The 18302-nt window shown below is 33.7% G+C and overlaps 1 protein-coding gene and 1 long non-coding RNA gene across 2 annotated transcripts; both read left to right on the top strand.

The window, feature by feature from the left end:
* The first annotated feature begins 8628 nt into the window (after positions 1-8628).
* Positions 8629-11770, top strand: LOC145790728 (uncharacterized). The gene is made up of 5 exons (XM_082869237.1): positions 8629-9483; positions 9582-9723; positions 9867-9989; positions 11138-11415; positions 11744-11770. The coding sequence occupies exons 1-2, from the start codon at positions 9121-9123 to the stop codon at positions 9597-9599; spliced, it is 381 nt and encodes a 126-aa protein (XP_082725363.1). The 5' UTR covers positions 8629-9120; the 3' UTR covers positions 9600-9723; positions 9867-9989; positions 11138-11415; positions 11744-11770.
* Positions 11771-13348: 1578 nt separating this feature from the next.
* LOC145790727 (uncharacterized) lies at positions 13349-17219 on the top strand. Its single transcript, XR_014329791.1, has 4 exons — positions 13349-13475; positions 13552-13607; positions 13699-14496; positions 16855-17219. It is a non-coding gene; the product is annotated as an uncharacterized LOC145790727 (long non-coding RNA).
* The last annotated feature ends 1083 nt before the right edge of the window (positions 17220-18302 follow it).

The raw sequence follows: 18302 nt of genomic DNA, 5'->3' as shown, positions 1-18302 counted from the left end.
TCCCAGTTTTCTTTGTTGTTGAACTGTAATCCGGACTTGGTTCCGTAGATCTGTTGTTGTCTTATCCTCATTTCTATCCCTTACTCTTTGTTTTAGAGTTTTGGGTTGTGTTGGGCGTGTTTCGAACTGGTTGGTTGAGCCTTAGTCCCATTCCTTGTCACCCAGATTTTTGGTGGTACGCTCGAGCGGGTCTCATTACGCTCGAGCGGGGTTTTCACAGTTCCAGTATTTCGTGCCTCTGCAAAACTTCTGCAGGTGTGTTTTTCATGCTCGAGCGAGTTTCCTTAGGCTCGAGCGGGTCGCGCCCGAGCGGGTCTGTTGGCGCTCGAGCGGGGTGAGCATTGTCGGTGAAGATACTGAGGGAGGAGAATCTACGCTCGAGCGGATTGGTTTTCGCGCTCGAGCGGGTGTGTTTTATTCTTGTGTCCTGGAGCTCGAGCGAGTCCAGTTTTTTGTACTTGACGCTCGAGCGTCCTTTTATCCGTTCGAGCGGGAGAGTCGTATATCAGTTGGCAGCTAGGCTATTTTAGATCATTTTTTACATTCTCTCTCTCTCTTACTTTTCTAAAACTCCATTGGAGAGCCTCTCTCACTAGAAACCCACCTTCTCTCTAGGGATTGATCTAGTTAGAGTATTCTCCTACCCTTTGGCCTTTACAAATAGTGTGTTGATCATTGAGGGCTACATTTTGATCCGAGAAATTTGGTATTTGGAGCACTTCCGAGTTTAGCTCTTCTTCTCCTTGGGTTCTATATTTGAGGTAGGGATTTCCTTTTTTTTTTTCTATACTTCGTCTATAGATAGACATGTGGTAGTTTTGTATTGCATGAAAATCATATCCACGTTGGATTTGTTTGAAATCATGAGAAGGAACCTAGGGTTGGTTGTTTGAAAATAGTTATTTTATCATTGATGGTTGTTTTGGGCTAATTGGAGTGTAAACTATCATGTTGTAGTTGAAAGAAGAAAAAGCCCTAAACTATATTTTGATTTGGTAAATTAAAATGGAGGGTAGTTAACCCGTGTTGTAAATCTCTATTGTTAATGTGAGTTGGGTGAAGGTGTTAGTGCCTAAGGAGTTAACTTTGGCTTTGAAATGGTTTTGAAATGAATGTAGTGGACTAATGTGAGTTATGGCTTTATTATCAACGGAATTGGTTTTGTAAAATGAAAGGAATGGAGTTGGTTTTGTGAAAACAAAGGGAAATGGAATTTGTTTTGTGAAATGAGAAAAGTATCTTTGTTATAAGTACAAAAATTGGATTGTTGTTTCTTGAGGGTTAAATACACACATGTGGGGGGTTGTATCTTTAACTACCATGTTAGTGTTGTTGTTGAGTTTGTGGCCTCATAATAATTGAGCCTTTAATAGATGTACTAAATACTTGCATCTAGAGGTTTTGTCCTTGGTCATCAGTGGAGGATGACATGGTTGTGTTGAATTGTCGTGTATGCATCATACCATTGTTGATTGAACATTGTATGTGATGAGATGCTAAAATACATTATATATGTATACCTGTTCGGGGGAAATTAATTATGTGTTCATATAATTTAACACACGGCTTGTATCTTGATAGTTTATGTATATGTGTTATACATGTTGGTTATGCCCTGTTGTGTTTTGATTGGTGGTGTTATACCTTGCGCTAAAAATCAGAGGTACCGTGACCTTCCAGCTAGCGCATGGAGAACTGACTGCGCTGAAAATCTAAGGCACCATACCCTTCCAGCTAGCGCCTGGTAAACTGGCATGTTGTTGTGAAAGGTGTATCTTTGGCTTATTACGCACATAGCTAGTAGAGTGAAGTTTTGTTGTTGATGTTTCAGTATGTCTGAGAATATCATGGATTGTGTTGGTTACGGTTTTAAAGGGCCAAGTTGCCCCATTGGTTTATCTTATGCATGTTGGTGAGTTGTTATCTCCCTTTTTATAACGGTGCACGTATAGATTTGATTGTATCGGGAAGAAGCCAAAATGTCATTTTTGTCTTTTGGAAAGTGTGAAGGAGAACGGATATTTTATAGAGATATATGTTTTGAAAAGGCATATCTATGTATGTGTGGAAAGTGGAAGAGAGCAGTGGGCTTAGTGAATTTATTTCCTAAGGTATTGTTAATGTTATGAAAGATTGGGACGGGGATTAATGAAAAGAAAAGAAAAGAAAATTGAATCGCCTATGGCGTTGATTGAAATAGTTGTTTTCAAGAAAAGTTCATACTTATGTATATTTGTATAAACTGTCATATTACTACCCTAGTATGAGATTGAGCATTCATGAACATAGCTATCTGTAAGTTGTTATTGTTGAGGACCATGTTGAGATCCCTACTGGACTATATGTTCATCCCACGTTGTTGAATCTTTTTCAGGTGTAGAGCAGGATGTGCTACAAGATTTGGATCTTCTTATTTGTTGGCCACGGGGCCTTCATTGTGTTGGTGGAATGCCATATGTGTAAAAGGGTTGTACCCTTCTTCTTGATTTGTTAATGATGTAAGCCCAAGGGCAATTTATCTATTATACTCATGTGGTATTTACTTGCATACGAAATGAGAGCAATGTTATTCACTTCTACGAGTTGAATATACAAGTTTATTTCTACATGTTATCTCTGAAATGGAATTAAGTAAAGGAAATTGGTAATACTTCGAGTAATAAAAAGTGGGGCGTGACAATTTGGGAATTGATTATTTTAATTGATTTTTTTATTTTTTTAGAAAATATGTGTAAAAAGTAACGAAAGTGATGTGATTGGATGTTTTAACATTTTGACTATTTTCGTCAAAACCTTCATGCCAAACAAGCTCTAAATCTTAGAATTTTGATCGATCATGTTGAGATTTCTATTTGATTTCATAAAATTATATTATGTGATTAAAATTTTAAAAACTAACAGTCTATACCTATCAAATTATTTAAGTTTATTAAAAAAAAATATATATATATATATATATCAACCATTTGTGTAGTTAAAATAAAAATTTATTGACATAGATTTTTTAATAAATTTTTTTTATCAGTCTTGATTAGCAATACCTCCACTGTCGAAATGCTTTTTTGGTTTAAATCATCAAGCCTCTTAGATTTAAAAATTACTTTGAAAACTTCATTTATTAATACATTAGTTTTATCCTTTGTTTTTACGTGGGACAACGTTTCACCAAGATAAATAAAGAAATATAAATTAAAGTTTTGAAAATTTGAAAATAACTTCGAATTTTCTAAAATAATTCAATAAAATTGACCATTGAACGACACCCGTTTGAAAAAATATTAATATGATGTATTCAAAGTTCATGTCCAAGCTATATATTTGTTATTGTGTCATTTGTTTCAAATATATGGGTTGCCATCCCACATCGATTGCGGATAATATTCTCAATTATCTTGTTTCAAATATGTGTTGCCATCCTACATCGATTGTAGATAATATTTAGAATAGACTTATAAGATAGCATTGGACACTTCCATTGTGGAGGCGTCCTTGGAAAATCAAAGGAATAAATCCGTGCGGCTTGTCAGCTACCATGCTTAGGCCAAAGCGGACAATACTTCTAGGCGTTGGCTGGGCAATGTGTTGTCCATGCCTTAAGCTGGTAGCTAGTTTGGCTATGTGTTCGACATGAACGGACGGCTACAAATAATGTACAAGATAGTCCACAATACCTCTTTCATCATAGAAGCGCCTTTTTATTAAAAAAGATAGCCCACATAATCAAATTCTCAATAAATTTTTTGACCCTTTTTTTTTTTTTTGGACAAATAGATTTACTAGTCAGGTTATCAATAGATTCAATAATGAGAATCGACAATGATTAGATCAGGATAGAAAAACACAACCTTAGAGTTGGCAAATCTGAATGGCCAATAATATTTCATGTACCTCAATGCACAGGGTCGTGTCTAAATGCAAGCATCATAATCAAACATTCAAGTTTTTCCATAAAATACTTTCACACCTAATACTAATCCCTACTGTATAACAATTTGTTGGAAATGGTTGAAAAATTCTGGGTAAAAACAGAATTTTTTCCTAACTTTAGTCTATTATTTCGGTGGGACCCGTGCGTCTATTTTGGGGGATCTAAGCGGTAATGCGTTCTATGCCGCGTTGTGATTCACGTGGTATATTTGGTTGCTCAAAACCATTATCGGGTGAATGGGAAATTGAAGCCAAAGTAAACTCCATGGAAATGGAGTTTTGGTGGAAATTCCTTAAGGTTGGAAAATGGCTTGTCCCACATTGATTTGGTGGGAAGTTTTGAGTAGGTTTATAAGGCATGGGATTGGACCTTGGGGTATATCCCAAGGCGTGCCCAAGTTTTGCAGAGAGGGAGGTTATGGGCAAAATGGGCTTGACCCATTGGATCCAAAAATCACCACATGGGCTTGACCCATTGGACAAAATGGGCTTGACCCATTGCCTTAAATTATTTCTTTTTATACGGTCAAACTTATCGTATGACAAATAAATAATTTGAATATGTGGAGGGAAAAATAGGGAAAAATAGGGACATAAGATTTTGTGTGGCTAGATGATTGGCCTTACTAATGTCATGCACACAATTTATTAGCCTCTATAGTAAGGTGGTTGAGTAAAAGCCATGCGATATTTTTGAAAATTTAATAATACCATTCTATAGCATACTTCTATAACTGTGATGTTAATAATATATTTGTAACGAATTGAATAAAATTGCATTTATTTATTTATTATTTTTTTGGGTATCTGTTAAATAATATTCTTAATTTGTTTGTGGGTTCGGGCATTGACTCGAGTTGGGTTGGTATGAATTTACGAATCCTTTGAATTGTGTAGTTTTATTATAGTTGTAGTGTCATGAACCATTCTATTTAAATTGATAAAAACAAATTATATTACGTCTCAATTTCAACTTCGTAAGGCCCGTTTGGCAAAATTTTTAAATTTTTATTTTTTGTTTTAATTATTCTTGGATCTTGAGTATTGAATGATATATAAATTTAGGTTGCGTTTGGTAGAGTTTTGTAAATATGATTTGAAAGTATGAGTTGTATTTTGAGTTTGTGAGTTGTAGAATTATGATTTGAGTGTAGAAAATTTGTTTGATTATGGTTTTTGAATAGAGTGTTGAATTGAGTGTGGAATTGAGTTTTGCAAGTTTGATCTGACATGTGAAGTAAGAAAATTTGTTTGGTTATGAGTTTTGGAAATAGTTTTCAAAACTTAATTCAAATTATTATAACTGATAACAAAACATATTACTTTCACACTATTGAAAATTCTGATCAACACGAATAACCAAACTCTTTTTAAAATTCAATTAAAAAAATTTATTATTAACAGAAAATAACATTAATCAATTTTTTAATTGAAAAGACTACAACGGAAATAAATTTTTTTCAAAATAAATATTCAAAAAATTGAAATCATAAATATTTAAATAATTTAAATAATCTAAAAAATTTAATAAGTAAAAAATTAAAATAAATATTCAAAAAATTTAAATTGTAAAAATTTAAATAATTTAAAGTGTTAATATTTTAAATTTAAAAACAACTCTACACTCAAATCGTAACCAAACACATAAAACAAAACTCAATTTAGAAATTATTTTTAAAACTCATAACCAAACACATAACTCGAAATTTCATACTACTTTCACAACTCTACACCCAAATCGTAACCAAATACATAACAAAAAAATTAAAATATTTAAAAATATTTTTATAAAATAGAGTTTGAATTTATTTTTATAAAATATTTTAAAATTTAAAAAATGAGAATCGTAATATTTTGAAATTGAAATATTTAAAAATATTAAAAATAATTAAAAAATTAAAAATGGATAACATATTTAAATATTAAAATTTTTAAAATCTTAACAAAATTAAAATATTTAAATATTTAAAATATTTAAAAAAATTAAATTATTGATTTGAATTGAGTTTTGAAAAGAGTTTTGAATTATGTGTTTGGTTATGAGTTTTGAAAAGCAATAATTATGTCTTAAATTGATATTTGAGAAATGGGTGTAGAATTATGATTTGAAAGCTCCAAACAAACAACACACTCAAATCAATGGGTGGAACCATATTTTGAGAGGCTTTCCAAATGGAGCCTTATTTTTTTAGACTTATTTGCTTATGATTTTCGTTCACACCTCTGTAATCATTTTGTGAGTTTAAATTATAATAGAAAAAAGTTGATGAAATGAATATTAAGTTCATATGTAGCACTCACCAAACAAACAAACGTGCCATATGTATTGTAAAATTTTAATCTGTTAGTTACGATTAATATAAACAAATGGAGAGGTGAAAAAAGACATTAGGGGTTATTTGGGAATTGATTATTTTAATTGATTATTTTATGTGTTAAGAAAAGATGTGTAAAAAGTAAAGAAAGTGATGTGATTGGATGTTTTGACATTTTGACTATTTTCATCAAAAACCCTCATGCAAAACAAGCACTAAATATTAGAATTTTGATCGATCATGTCGAGATTTCTATTTGATTTCATAAGATTATATTATATGATTAAAATTTTAAAAACTAACAGTTTATATCTATCAAATTATTTAAGTTTATTAAAAATATATATGTATCAACCATTTGTGAAGTTAAAATAAAAATTTATTGACGTAGATTTTTTAAGAAATTTTTTTTATCACTCTTGATTAGCAATACCTCCACCGTCGAAATGCTTTTTTGGTTTAAATCATCAAGCCTCTTTGATTTAAAAATTACTTTGAAAACTTCATTTATTAATACATTATTTTTATCCTTTCTTTTTTATGTGGGACAAAGTTTCATCAAGATAAATAAAGAAATATAAATTAAAGTTTTGAAAATTTGAAAATAACTTCGAATTTTCTAAAATAATTCAATAAAATTGACCATTGAACGACACCAGTTTGGAAAAATATTAATATGATGTATTGAAAGTTCATGTCCAAGTTATATATTTTTTATTATATCATTTGTTTCAAATATATGGGTTGCCATCCCACATCGATTGCGGATAATATTCTCAATTATCTTGTTTCAAATATGTGTTGCCATCCCACATCGATTGTAGATAATATTTAGAATAGACTTATAAGATAGCATTGGACACTTCCATTGTGGAGGCGTCCTTGGAAAATCAAAGGAATAAATCCGTGCGGCTTGCCAGCTATCATGCTTAGGCCAAAGCGGACAATACTTCTAGGTGTTGGCTAGGCAATGTGTTGTCCATGCCTCAAGGTGGTAGTTGGGCTATGTGTTCGACATGAACGGACGGCTACAAATAATGTACAAGATAGTCCACAATACCTCCTTCATCATAGAAGCGCCTTTTTATTAAAAAAGACAGCCCGCATAATCAAATTCTCAATAAATTTTTTGACCCTTTTTTTTTTTGGACAAATAGATTTACTAGTCAAGTTATCAACAGATTCAATAATGAGAATCGACCATGATTAGATCGGGATAGAAAAACACAACCTTAGAGTTGGCAAATCTGAATGGCCAATAATATTTCATGTACCTCAATGCACAGGGTCGTGTCTAAACGCAAGCATCATAATCAAACATTCAAGTTTTTTCATAAAATACTTTCACACCTAAAACTAATCCCTACTGTATAACAATTTGTTGGAAATATTTGAAAAATTCTGGGTAAAAATAGAATTTTTTTCCTAACTTTAGTCTCTAATTTAGGTAGGACCCGTGCGTCTATTTTGGCGGGTCTAAGTGGTAACGCGTTCTATGCCGCGTTGTGATTCACGTGGTATATTTGGTTGCTCAAAACCATTATCGGATGAATGGGAAATTGAAGCCAAAGTGAGCTCCATAGAAATGGAGTTTTGGTGAAAATTCCTTAAGGTCGGAAAATGGCTTGTCCCACATTGATTTGGTGGGATGTTTTGAGTGGGTTTATAAGGCAAAGGATTGGACCTTGGGGTGTGCCTCATGGGGTGCCCAAGTTTTGTAGAGAGGGAGGTTATGACCAAAATGGGGTTGACCCATTGGATCCAAAAATCACCACACGAGCTTGACCCATTGGGCAAAATGGGCTTGACCCATTGTCTTAAATCATTTCTTTTTATACGGTCAAACTTATCGTATGACAAATAAATAATTTGAAATATGTGGAGGGAAAAATAGGGATATAAGATCTTGTGTGGCTAGATGATTGGCCTTACTAATGTCATGCACACAATTTATTAGCCTCTATAGTAAGGTACAAGAAATTGCACTTTTGGCGACTACTTTTGGCGACGACGTCAATTTTTCATCGCTAAAAGTATATTTTTGGCGACACAGTGATCAATTTCGTTGGTAAAAGTATACCTTTACCGACGCAACTTGTTGTCGTCGCTAAAAAGGCATAACATTATTTTAGCGCCAATTTTTTTGGTTGGCGCCAAAATTTCAAAACTTTTATCTACGAGGCTTATGTTTTAGCAACACAATGAGCGTTGCTATTAGTGTGCTTACTTTTGGCGACGACAAGTTGGCGTAGGTAAAGAGTTAACCATTTAGCGACGATGACACTATTCGTCGGTAAAAGTTTTGCTAGTGGAATGATTTGATTTAGTGATTTGTGTTTTTTATTATAATTTTTGAAAGAGTTTTAAATATTTTAGTTACTTAATTGTAAAATTAAAATGATCATTGAATTAGATCACAAAATGAACCCATTGAACACAGTTTTAAGTTGAGATGACTAATTTGAGATAATTTAAATTTTTTCAAAGAATATGGTTAGATTATCAATTTCAATATGTTTGTTTTTATTTTCAGGAACTAGTTTCAAAATTTTTTTTCCTAAAAAACTAAAAACAAATTGGGTGAACAAAAAAATACTTATTATTTTTGTATATTTTTATCTTTTAGGTCATAAATACTTTTTAAAATTTTAAAAATATAATTTTCAACCACAACAATGGCGTCTCTCACCCCTGGCATCCTCTCCAAACTTCTCCAAAATCTTAGCAACACTGTCGCCGGAGGGTATCGACAAGAAAGTGGGTGTGAAAGGAGAGATTGAGGGTTCGGGAAAAGATGGGTTAGAGAGAGAGAGAGTCTGCCTTCTCTCTAGAAATTGCCTAAATTTCTAGGGTTTTCTCATTCAATATTTCGTTGATAATGGCTGATCTCACATCTGATTTACGCAATTTGGCTACGATGGCTGATGGGTTAGTGACTGAAGGTTCTCCTTCGCCTAAGGGGAGTTCGCACATCGTGAAAGATTTACTGTTGGAGAGGGATTTGTTAACATTGATGGACATCGTGAAGCGAAATGGGGGTAAAAATCAGTCTTCTGCCTCCGAGATCATTTTGGGTATGAGCCCTAGGGCTTCGATTGGGGTTCAGTCCGAGGTCCCTACTCCTAGTTCCTTTGTCGAAGCTATGGGTGGTCTCTGTTTCGAGATCCGAGACCTTGCTCAGCAACAAAAGCTTTGTTTTGGGGGAGAAGTGGCGTCGAGCCCTGCCGTTGTTCATTCGCAGGTATGGCTAAGGACTTATGGGTCAATTGCTTGGGCTGTTTGAAATGCCTGATCATTAGATTTTTCTTAACTAATTCATGCATTGAATCAATTTTACAGCACTGCTACAAATGTTGAGATTGAGTTGCCTGTTCCAGCCGATGCTACCAACCCAAATGTTTGGACATCATTGGGATCTGCTTCATATGCACCAGAAAATGATGCTTTGATCTGGAAAATTAAATCTTTTCCTGGTGGTAAGGTGAGAGTTTACCTCAATTTTTTCTCAGTGTATTGTTTGCTAGTAATTTCTTGTTCATGGCTATTGGTTATGTGGGGCTACAGTATCTTTTCCACTTGCAATTTTGACATGGAATTTTGACACTCTTTGCAAATTCAATTTAGGAATATATGCTTAGAGCGGAGTATACTCTTCCCAGTATAACATCTGAAGACGCAGCTCCTGAGAGAAAAGCTTCTATACGTGTGAAGTTTGAGATACCATATTTTGTTGTTTCAGGAATCCAGGTTTCCCCTCTCAAATACAATTTTTTTTATTTTAATTTTTTATTGAATAGAAAATTCAGATATTGTTGCATGTATATCTACAATGCTTCATTCTTTCTGTGTCTGCTGTGTTTGCGTCTTTTTTTTCATTTTTTTTAATCTATCTAGACAAAGGTGGAATGGATAAAACCAAACCTTGTGTTCCAATCAGGAATGATAAACCAAAACCAAACCAAACTTTGTGTTCCAATCAAGTGGGAGGATTCATACTTGATGTGGTTGAACACTCAAATCTGATGCAGGATATCACTCCCTGTTACGTGCATGTAACCATGCACCTACCATTACTGCCCTGCTCTCCTTGATCAAATCAACAAATATAAAAAAAAAATAATAATAATAATAAAAAAAGGTTGGTTGTTGGACTGAGAATACTATTTCACTCACTTTCCAGGATTGCATGATACATAAATCTGCATTTTGTATGACTCTTATTTGGGTTTCATTATGCCCTGAAATGCTTGTCCTCCCAACAGAGGTCATGAATGACTCTGAACGACTGCTCCTCTGTAACTACCTATTCCAATATTACTTTCTTTTGACTCTGCATTAAAAGGGCCAACCTGCTTTTTAAATTCACAGATGTGGATACAAAAAAAGGCCAAACTACTCTCTGTCTGTCTCAGCCATTTTGGCACTGTAATTTGTCATTAGCCATTGACAGAAGTTGTGCTTGTTGAAGTGGTATTCCTGCTCCTGCACTGTATTTCCTTTTAGAATAGAATAGCATGTTGAACTTAGAGATGTGGTTTTCCACAGATGTTAGTGATTGAGCATGATTGAACCTATGTATTATAATTATTCTGATTCTTGCTTGCTGCTTTCTACTGCTGGGATGTGAAACTTCTAAACCTTAAGCGAAGGGGTTGATGCCTACTTGCCCTAGTTCTGGTCTTGTTCTTGTTCTGAGGAGTGAACAGTGCCACTGGTTTTAACTTTGAAATTTATTTTATTTTATTCAAGTTGGTTGGGGAAACTGCTTTGGTGACTCTTCATGATGATGTATTCCTGCTGTTTGGTTCTTCTGGATGCTCAGTTTGGTTCTGAACGTAACGTAACAACCATAATAAAATAATATCCTTTATTTATGTAAATGTTGTGTTTTGTAGGTTCGTTACCTAAAGATTATCGAGAAAAGCGGCTACCAGGCTCTTCCATGTGTGAGATACATAACCATGGCCGGCGAGTATGAACTAAGACTTATGTGAAAATCTACTTCCACCTGTTGGTGTTCTCAATCTCTACAAACTCGCATGATTTTGCACTTTCGTGGGCAAAATGAGCCTATAGGAGAGTTAAATTGCCCCTATCCAGACAAATAGCTAATTGAGCAAATTCTTGTGCGTCCGTTTTCTTTGTTGAAGTCATTGTTGATTATCAACCAGAGGTTTGTAGAAGTTGATGTTTACTAGCAAAGTTTATTCATACACTTGTGAAAATCAAGTTAACTTTTGTGAATTAAAGTTTGTTTGTTCGTGATATTTTTTTGAACTCGTCCGCTTTTTATGTTTTTATTATTAATTCAAAAAACCGAAGGTATATGCATCAGCACAAGATGATTGTCATGGTAATTTATGTATGATAGAAAAGCCTTGTTCTTGTGATGTCAGAGCTTCATGTGTTCACTTACATGATCATCTGATGTCCACTTGCATTACAACCTAAACTGATTGATGTGCTCTTTGACATCAAGGCATTAATCTTTCCTTTGGCAGGTACGCATCTTTTGGATCCGAATATGCCTACCCACAGGTCAGTAAATTCAAATCTCAACTGCTAATGGGTATTTTGGTACTCCAGTTAGTTCTGGAAAGGAATATGTGCACAATCGTGATGTGTTCTGTCTATTTTTTCAGGGTGTCTACAATCCTCACATGGGTCAGCATTACCTTCAAATATATGGCGTACCAAGCACAGTTAACACAAATATTGTCCCATATGGACAAATGGGTCATCCTCTCTCTGGCAACCATAGGTATCCAACCATTCAGGGCTATGTGACACCAGGTCGTCATGTTTTGCAATATGGGGGACCCCTCGTTAATGGAGTTACTACAGACACTATTACCATAACTCAAGCACAATACCTTGCAGGTAAATCTCTCTCTCTCTCTCTCTCTATGCTTTGAGCTGGGAAATGAGTGTGAAAATGATGCATACCAGATTTGGCATATAGCCAAAAAAATTATCAACCTGGAGTTGCTACTAGAATTTTGTTAACAATACATATTTGCGTATGTGCATACGCCTAAGTATATAAATGTCCATCCATGTTACACACAGACATGCAATTCTAGAAGCATTACAGTTTTGATTGTCAATACAATGATCATTAAGTAGAGACCAATTCATTCTTGCACAGATCCAGGATCATGTGAGATGTTTAGGATCAATAAAGATGTGTGATTATGACTAAACTGAAGGTAGCTTGATGAGGCATCCTTTTGGCTGCTTTATGGCTGATCTAGCAAGTTTTTTTCTTCTTTTTCTTCTTAGAAGCTTCCAACCAACCATACAACTTTTGGTTAATACCTTCCTATATGATGTTTAGCTCCTGGCAGGAGCTATTGTTGAACTAAAGGGGTTAAAAAAAAAGAAAATGCTATTTCAAATCTGCCTTCTTAGAAGAACATATTGATGAAGAAGATATTCTCTAAGCAATACTATATCCTATAATAAGGTTATTTATGTGATGGTTGGCACTGCTTTAAGGGTGAAGTTTTAGGAATTGTTGGTTTGATTATGCTCCGCAAAGTTGTTACTCTGACCTTGTAAGGATTGGTTAGGACAGAGATATTAGTGGCTAATATTGTCAGTATTAGTAAAGTGATTGTTCTCTTGTTAGTATTGGAGCTTGAGGATTTGTTTGAATATTTGCATCCCCAATAGCCAATATGAACAACAATGCCTTTCATCTTGGCTAATTGTATTCTTAAGTATCTTGAATTAGATGTCTACTAAGCGAAGTTATCTCCCAACATCAAAATAATAATAATAATAATAATAATAATAATAATAATAATAATAATAATAATAATAATAATAATAATCTAAGAACTAATTTGATTGCTGTTTTTTTTTTAGTATCCTGAACTACTGGCATCTGCAATGCTTGCTTTATGTTGATTTATGATTATTGATGCAGATTTTTGGTAAGATTTCTCTCCCTCCCTCCCCCCATCTCTTTGTGTTTGTGTGTAACAGAAAATGACATCTAATTTCAATTGGTTTCCAGTGATGCAAATCTCCAGCTTCTCTTCACTGTTGGGGAGAACACAAATTTCCAGCTTGAAAATGATATTGGATTTCTATCAGTTTTTTGCTCATACCTTTCAGTAGATGTTTCGTGTAAATAGTGAATTGTGCATATTTGCTGGCTGCATACAGGTATTTTCACAGGACAAATCCATTTATGAAGCTGTGGAGAATGCATTCATCACAATATATGTAAGGAAGATTCCAGTAGAAACTGCTAAAAACCTTTTACATTTTGCTATAGATTCAAACATTGGTGATCTTGCAGCTCTGGAGTTTATAGTTGGTGCCTTGGTATCCAAAGGTGATATAACTACAAGCACGGTATGCTTCTCTCCTCGTCTTTCAATAATCTTTTACAAATCGTAAGTTAGTTGAAATCTTTTGGTTGAGCTATTTTTGATGATATTCATAGGTGGACAAAGAACTACATTTTTGTCATACTATTCATGCATGCTTGGAGCATAAGAAGTCTAGCTCTTGCCAAGATTGAGCTAGGGTTGCAATTGACCTGAGTTGAACCAAACATTTGGCAGTTTGAGCTCATCATGAAACAGTTGGGTTGAGCCATACTATCTTTTATTTCCTTTCAATTTGAACCCTTTCCGAGGTATGCTATGGATATATGCTATATCCTTTTGTTTTATCTTTCTGCTGAAAAATCTGCAATTTTGTCATTGATATGCAAATTGAAAAATAATGATGTTAAATAAAAGGATAAAAATGATTTATACCATTGTAAAACTTAAATTAGTAGATATCGGACAAATATGTTGTTTACATATATGCTTTTCTGATTTTGAATGATCTGTCATGCTTTAAGGCTTTTGCCTTTTCAAAATTGGTGAGGAGAGTGCATCACATATTTATTTAGTTCATTTTTACTCACAACAAAGTTTTTATATCATTATAAATACATGACTCCCCAGTTATTTTCAAGTGTATCCACTGAAGATTCGGAGAAATGAGGTAAAAATTGAAATCTATTACTTACATGTTTGAATTAAGTATTGTTTCTTGCATTGTTTCATTTATCATCTGGGAATTTTTTGTTTTGCAGGTCTTGATAGATACAGATCACTGCTATTGTATAATTCTAAATGCAGATGGTGGGGCAGCATTTCCTAGTGAAAAGACTGCACAAGATTGCAGTTCTAGTGATATTTCTTCTTTGAAAATCAACACTGGTTCTGGAAAGACAGAGAAGACAAAGGTTTGATGTATTCATTAGTTTATGCGAAGAATACTAGTATTTGTTTCATGATTTGCTTGAGTTTCTGATTTTTTTTTTTTTTTTGGTTGTTGTTGTTTTTCTTCGTTATCCCTAACGTGAAATAATGTTCTTAATTATGAGCTGAATAATTGTACTGTGTTTCTATCCAGTTGCTCACCTAGGGATGTGCTATTGTTGTCTTAAGAAATCATGACTATATGTCGTGCTGGACGAAGTATATTGTGACTATGTGCTATTTGTTGTTCTTCACACCATAGTTTGAGTAGCAGTTGTCTCCAACTATATCTATATATCTCAGGAGTGATAGTTTTGTTTGCTTTACATTCCTTAACTTATCCAGGGTTGAGCCTACAACTTGATCTTAGTATTTCTATTATTTATTGTGTATGTTTTTCAGTTGCCACTTTGCTGCTGATGAACAATCACTAAACTAGTGTTTTAATTCTTAAAAATTGATGGGATTTTGCTTATATATTATATATAAGGGTCAGAATTTCATTTCAATACATTATTTTAGTTAGCTTGGAAATAGAAACATGAGGAAAGCATAAAAAAATGTTTGTAAACAAAAACCAAAACCTACCTTAATGGATAATTGAACATGGCTACACTAAACAAGGTTTACGAATTGCACTCTCACACACACACACACACATATGTATATATAAAAGAAGAAGAATAAACATAGACAACAAGAGGGTGATATGCACAGACTTATGCGTAATTGTTTACGATCTAAAACTAAAGCAGATGAGAGAGGTTGAAGAATAAAAAACTAAAGCAGTTGCCTACTTGAATATAAAACTCAAGTAAAGCAAAGTGACTATTTCCTTAGTCTGCTCTTGCCATAAGAATTATTGACACAGCTTCAACAAGGAGGGACAACAAATATATATATATATATATATATTGTAAGCAAATAAATAAAAAGAAGACCCAACCCTATACACTAAATCTATAGATTCTATATTGAGGTTGTGGTACTACTTGAGGAACTTGGACACCATGCTCCATTCCAAGGCCCTGCTGTAAGTGTGAGCCTTGTGCACTGGGTATAACCTTTTTTGTCTAGATTGCACTCTCCTCTTGTTGGTTTAGCATTAGGCATGGCTGGCTGAGATGCAAATTAGCAGCCTCTTGATAAATATTTTGGTCAAAGATAAAACTTGAAAATCTGAAATCTTAACTTTTGTCAAGTGTTTTCATAAAATGCTAATTGATTACACCCCCAAACACATAACACACAATTTCTTCCTCATTTAAGAGAGTGGAGGGCTTTGGTTTGTTCTAAAGTAATAGCATCTTAATGGGTTGGTAGTTTGTGATTGCAGAGTTCTTGCCCAAGTTGCATACTTTGGTTCTCACTAACAATCAACTAACGAATTTGGTTGAGATTGATCCTCTTGCATCACTCCCTAAGCTGCAGTTTCTTAGTCTTCTTGATAATAATATCACTAAATGCTTTCAATTTTAAGTGATCATGGTTAGAGCACAGGATCCATTTCACAAGAGCTGACTTGAGATACCTCTAAATGAACGATCATGCACAAAAATTTTGGCATGATCAAGCAACTCAGATTATTATGTTCTTCCTCTTCCATGATTATGTCTTATGTTATTTTATTTTGCAGCATGTAACTCTAAATTAAGTTAATAAAGTTTGATTAAGTAGCATGTACTTGTTATTTTGAAATGATAGTTGAAATGGGAGAATAAATGGAGGGAGCAAAGTCATCATTGGAGCAACATTGCTAATATATAGCATTTTGTCTCTTTTTATTGCTAAATTATAACAATATTCAACATGTAGCTATTGAACCATTGGAGACTAGAAAATTCACAAGACAGCACTAGGAAACCATAGGAGATTTTTTTTACTTGACAGGAATACGAGAACTGATAGGCTGCTTCTTAGTAGTGATATGGCTTTGATAACATGTAAATATTGGAAACAAAAAGTGGAATTAAAATTTGGTTAAAAAAAAAAAAACTAATGGCTTTGCGCAGAAAACAACACCTGACCTAATATTACACTAGTGATTGTGTAAACCAAGTCAAATCTAATTTACTATAAACTTACAACTAAATGATTCTTGAATATTCCAATACAAATTTAAGTAATTTCATATCTTTGAACAATGCTTTTCAAATGATAATTTAATTGTGTCTTGGTTGTGCCACTTGATAGTAAATTTGTTTGTGCTAGGTGTTTAACCCAATTTAACAGGGATTGGCACAGGGGAATGGCCCTTTTTCTTTGTTTATTTATGTTAGGTGTTCTAATATCATATTAGATGATGTTATTGTTAATGTCTACTTTTCTTTTTTAAATTGCAGCAAAATTAAAATGGTAATAGAGCTGCTTGAGGGCATTCATTTTGTTTCTTCTGTGGAGGTCATTTCTCTTGGTGCCCAAGCTGGTATTCATCCATGGATAATTTATGACATTATTTCTAATGCTGCTGGAAATTCATGGTAAATTATTGTTCACAATTCTTTACTGAGGATTATGTTGTGTGTTTAAAATTTAAATATTTCTAGTCCTGAAGCATTCCTTATAAGCATTCTGATCTGAAATTGCCAATTCTAGATCAGGCACAACCTTGATAGATGAGACTGCTAATAATCTGATTTGCACCATGGGCACCAGTTGAGACCATGGCACTGATTGGCACTCTCTGTTTCTAACAATGAACTGATTTTGTAGAACCCATGCCTTTAAAGAAATTAGCTGCAAAATTTATTGAACACTGAAAGCCCTTCTTGTTATGTGCTTACATGTATACACAAACATGGGAACATCTGTTTACTTTCAAAGATCTGTGCATTTTTATACTAACTCAATAGGTATTCAAGGCTTTGGTAGTTGGTGTTGGTAAATGTAAATGCTGTAGTTAGTTTTTTTTTTCATGACATTCCTGGAATTTGCTAGCGTTTTCTTAAGCAGATACTGTGTTACCTTGCTACTAGACATCCTTCCGTTGGATTCAATTTTATAGGGTTTTCAAGAATCGTGTTCCCCAGTTGCTAAGGGATAATCAAACCAAACATCTCCTGAATACTTTGTTCAAAATTTGGTAAGTCTTCTCATGTTGTAAGTTTCTTAGTGTTGTTCAAGTGTATTATGAGTAATTTCTTTACTTCTTGACTTTGAAGTTAAGTTCAATGGGGATTTTGGGTGAATTAAATGCTAACTGCAGTTTTATAATTCCATTCAAATTATGCTTCCTTTCTTGTGGTGGATTTAGCATTTAGGACATTTACTTGAGGACCATCTGCTAAATGCATACTAAAATTTTAGACTTGAACACCACTCGGTAATCATTTCTTCATCAATGAATTTGGACACATTGAGACTTTCAATAATGATTTTTGAGATATTAATACTGTAAGGTAGACCTCAATTCAGAATCACATTCTTAAATGGGTCTCTTATCCACTTATTTTTTTAAGAACTCATTATTGATAAAATAAAGTAATGTACGAAATAAGTTCACATTAAGAAAACTTATGTTTTTATGAAGTAGAAAATAGAAAAGACTTATTTGGCTAGGCATTGAAGTGTAGAAGTGCTAATGTGAGAAAAAAATAAGCTAGTTATCTTAAATACTAGAATCCTATTCAGCTTAATCACTTTATTGGAAAGACCTTAAGTGGACAGCTTTGTCATTCTAATCTAAACAAATTCTTGTTCAAATCTTTGAACTCTTATTCAATAGAGATCTCTTTGTGAACTGCAAAGCTAAAACTAAACCAAACCAAACTAAGCCTTGTGTCCCCAATCA

Source organism: Camellia sinensis, chromosome 1, assembly GCF_055761805.1.
Source record: "Camellia sinensis isolate YWXY chromosome 1, ASM5576180v1, whole genome shotgun sequence".
NCBI lineage: Eukaryota > Viridiplantae > Streptophyta > Magnoliopsida > Ericales > Theaceae > Camellia > Camellia sinensis.
Note: the sequence above shows the minus strand (reverse complement) of the source record. Positions and strands in the feature narration are given on the sequence as shown.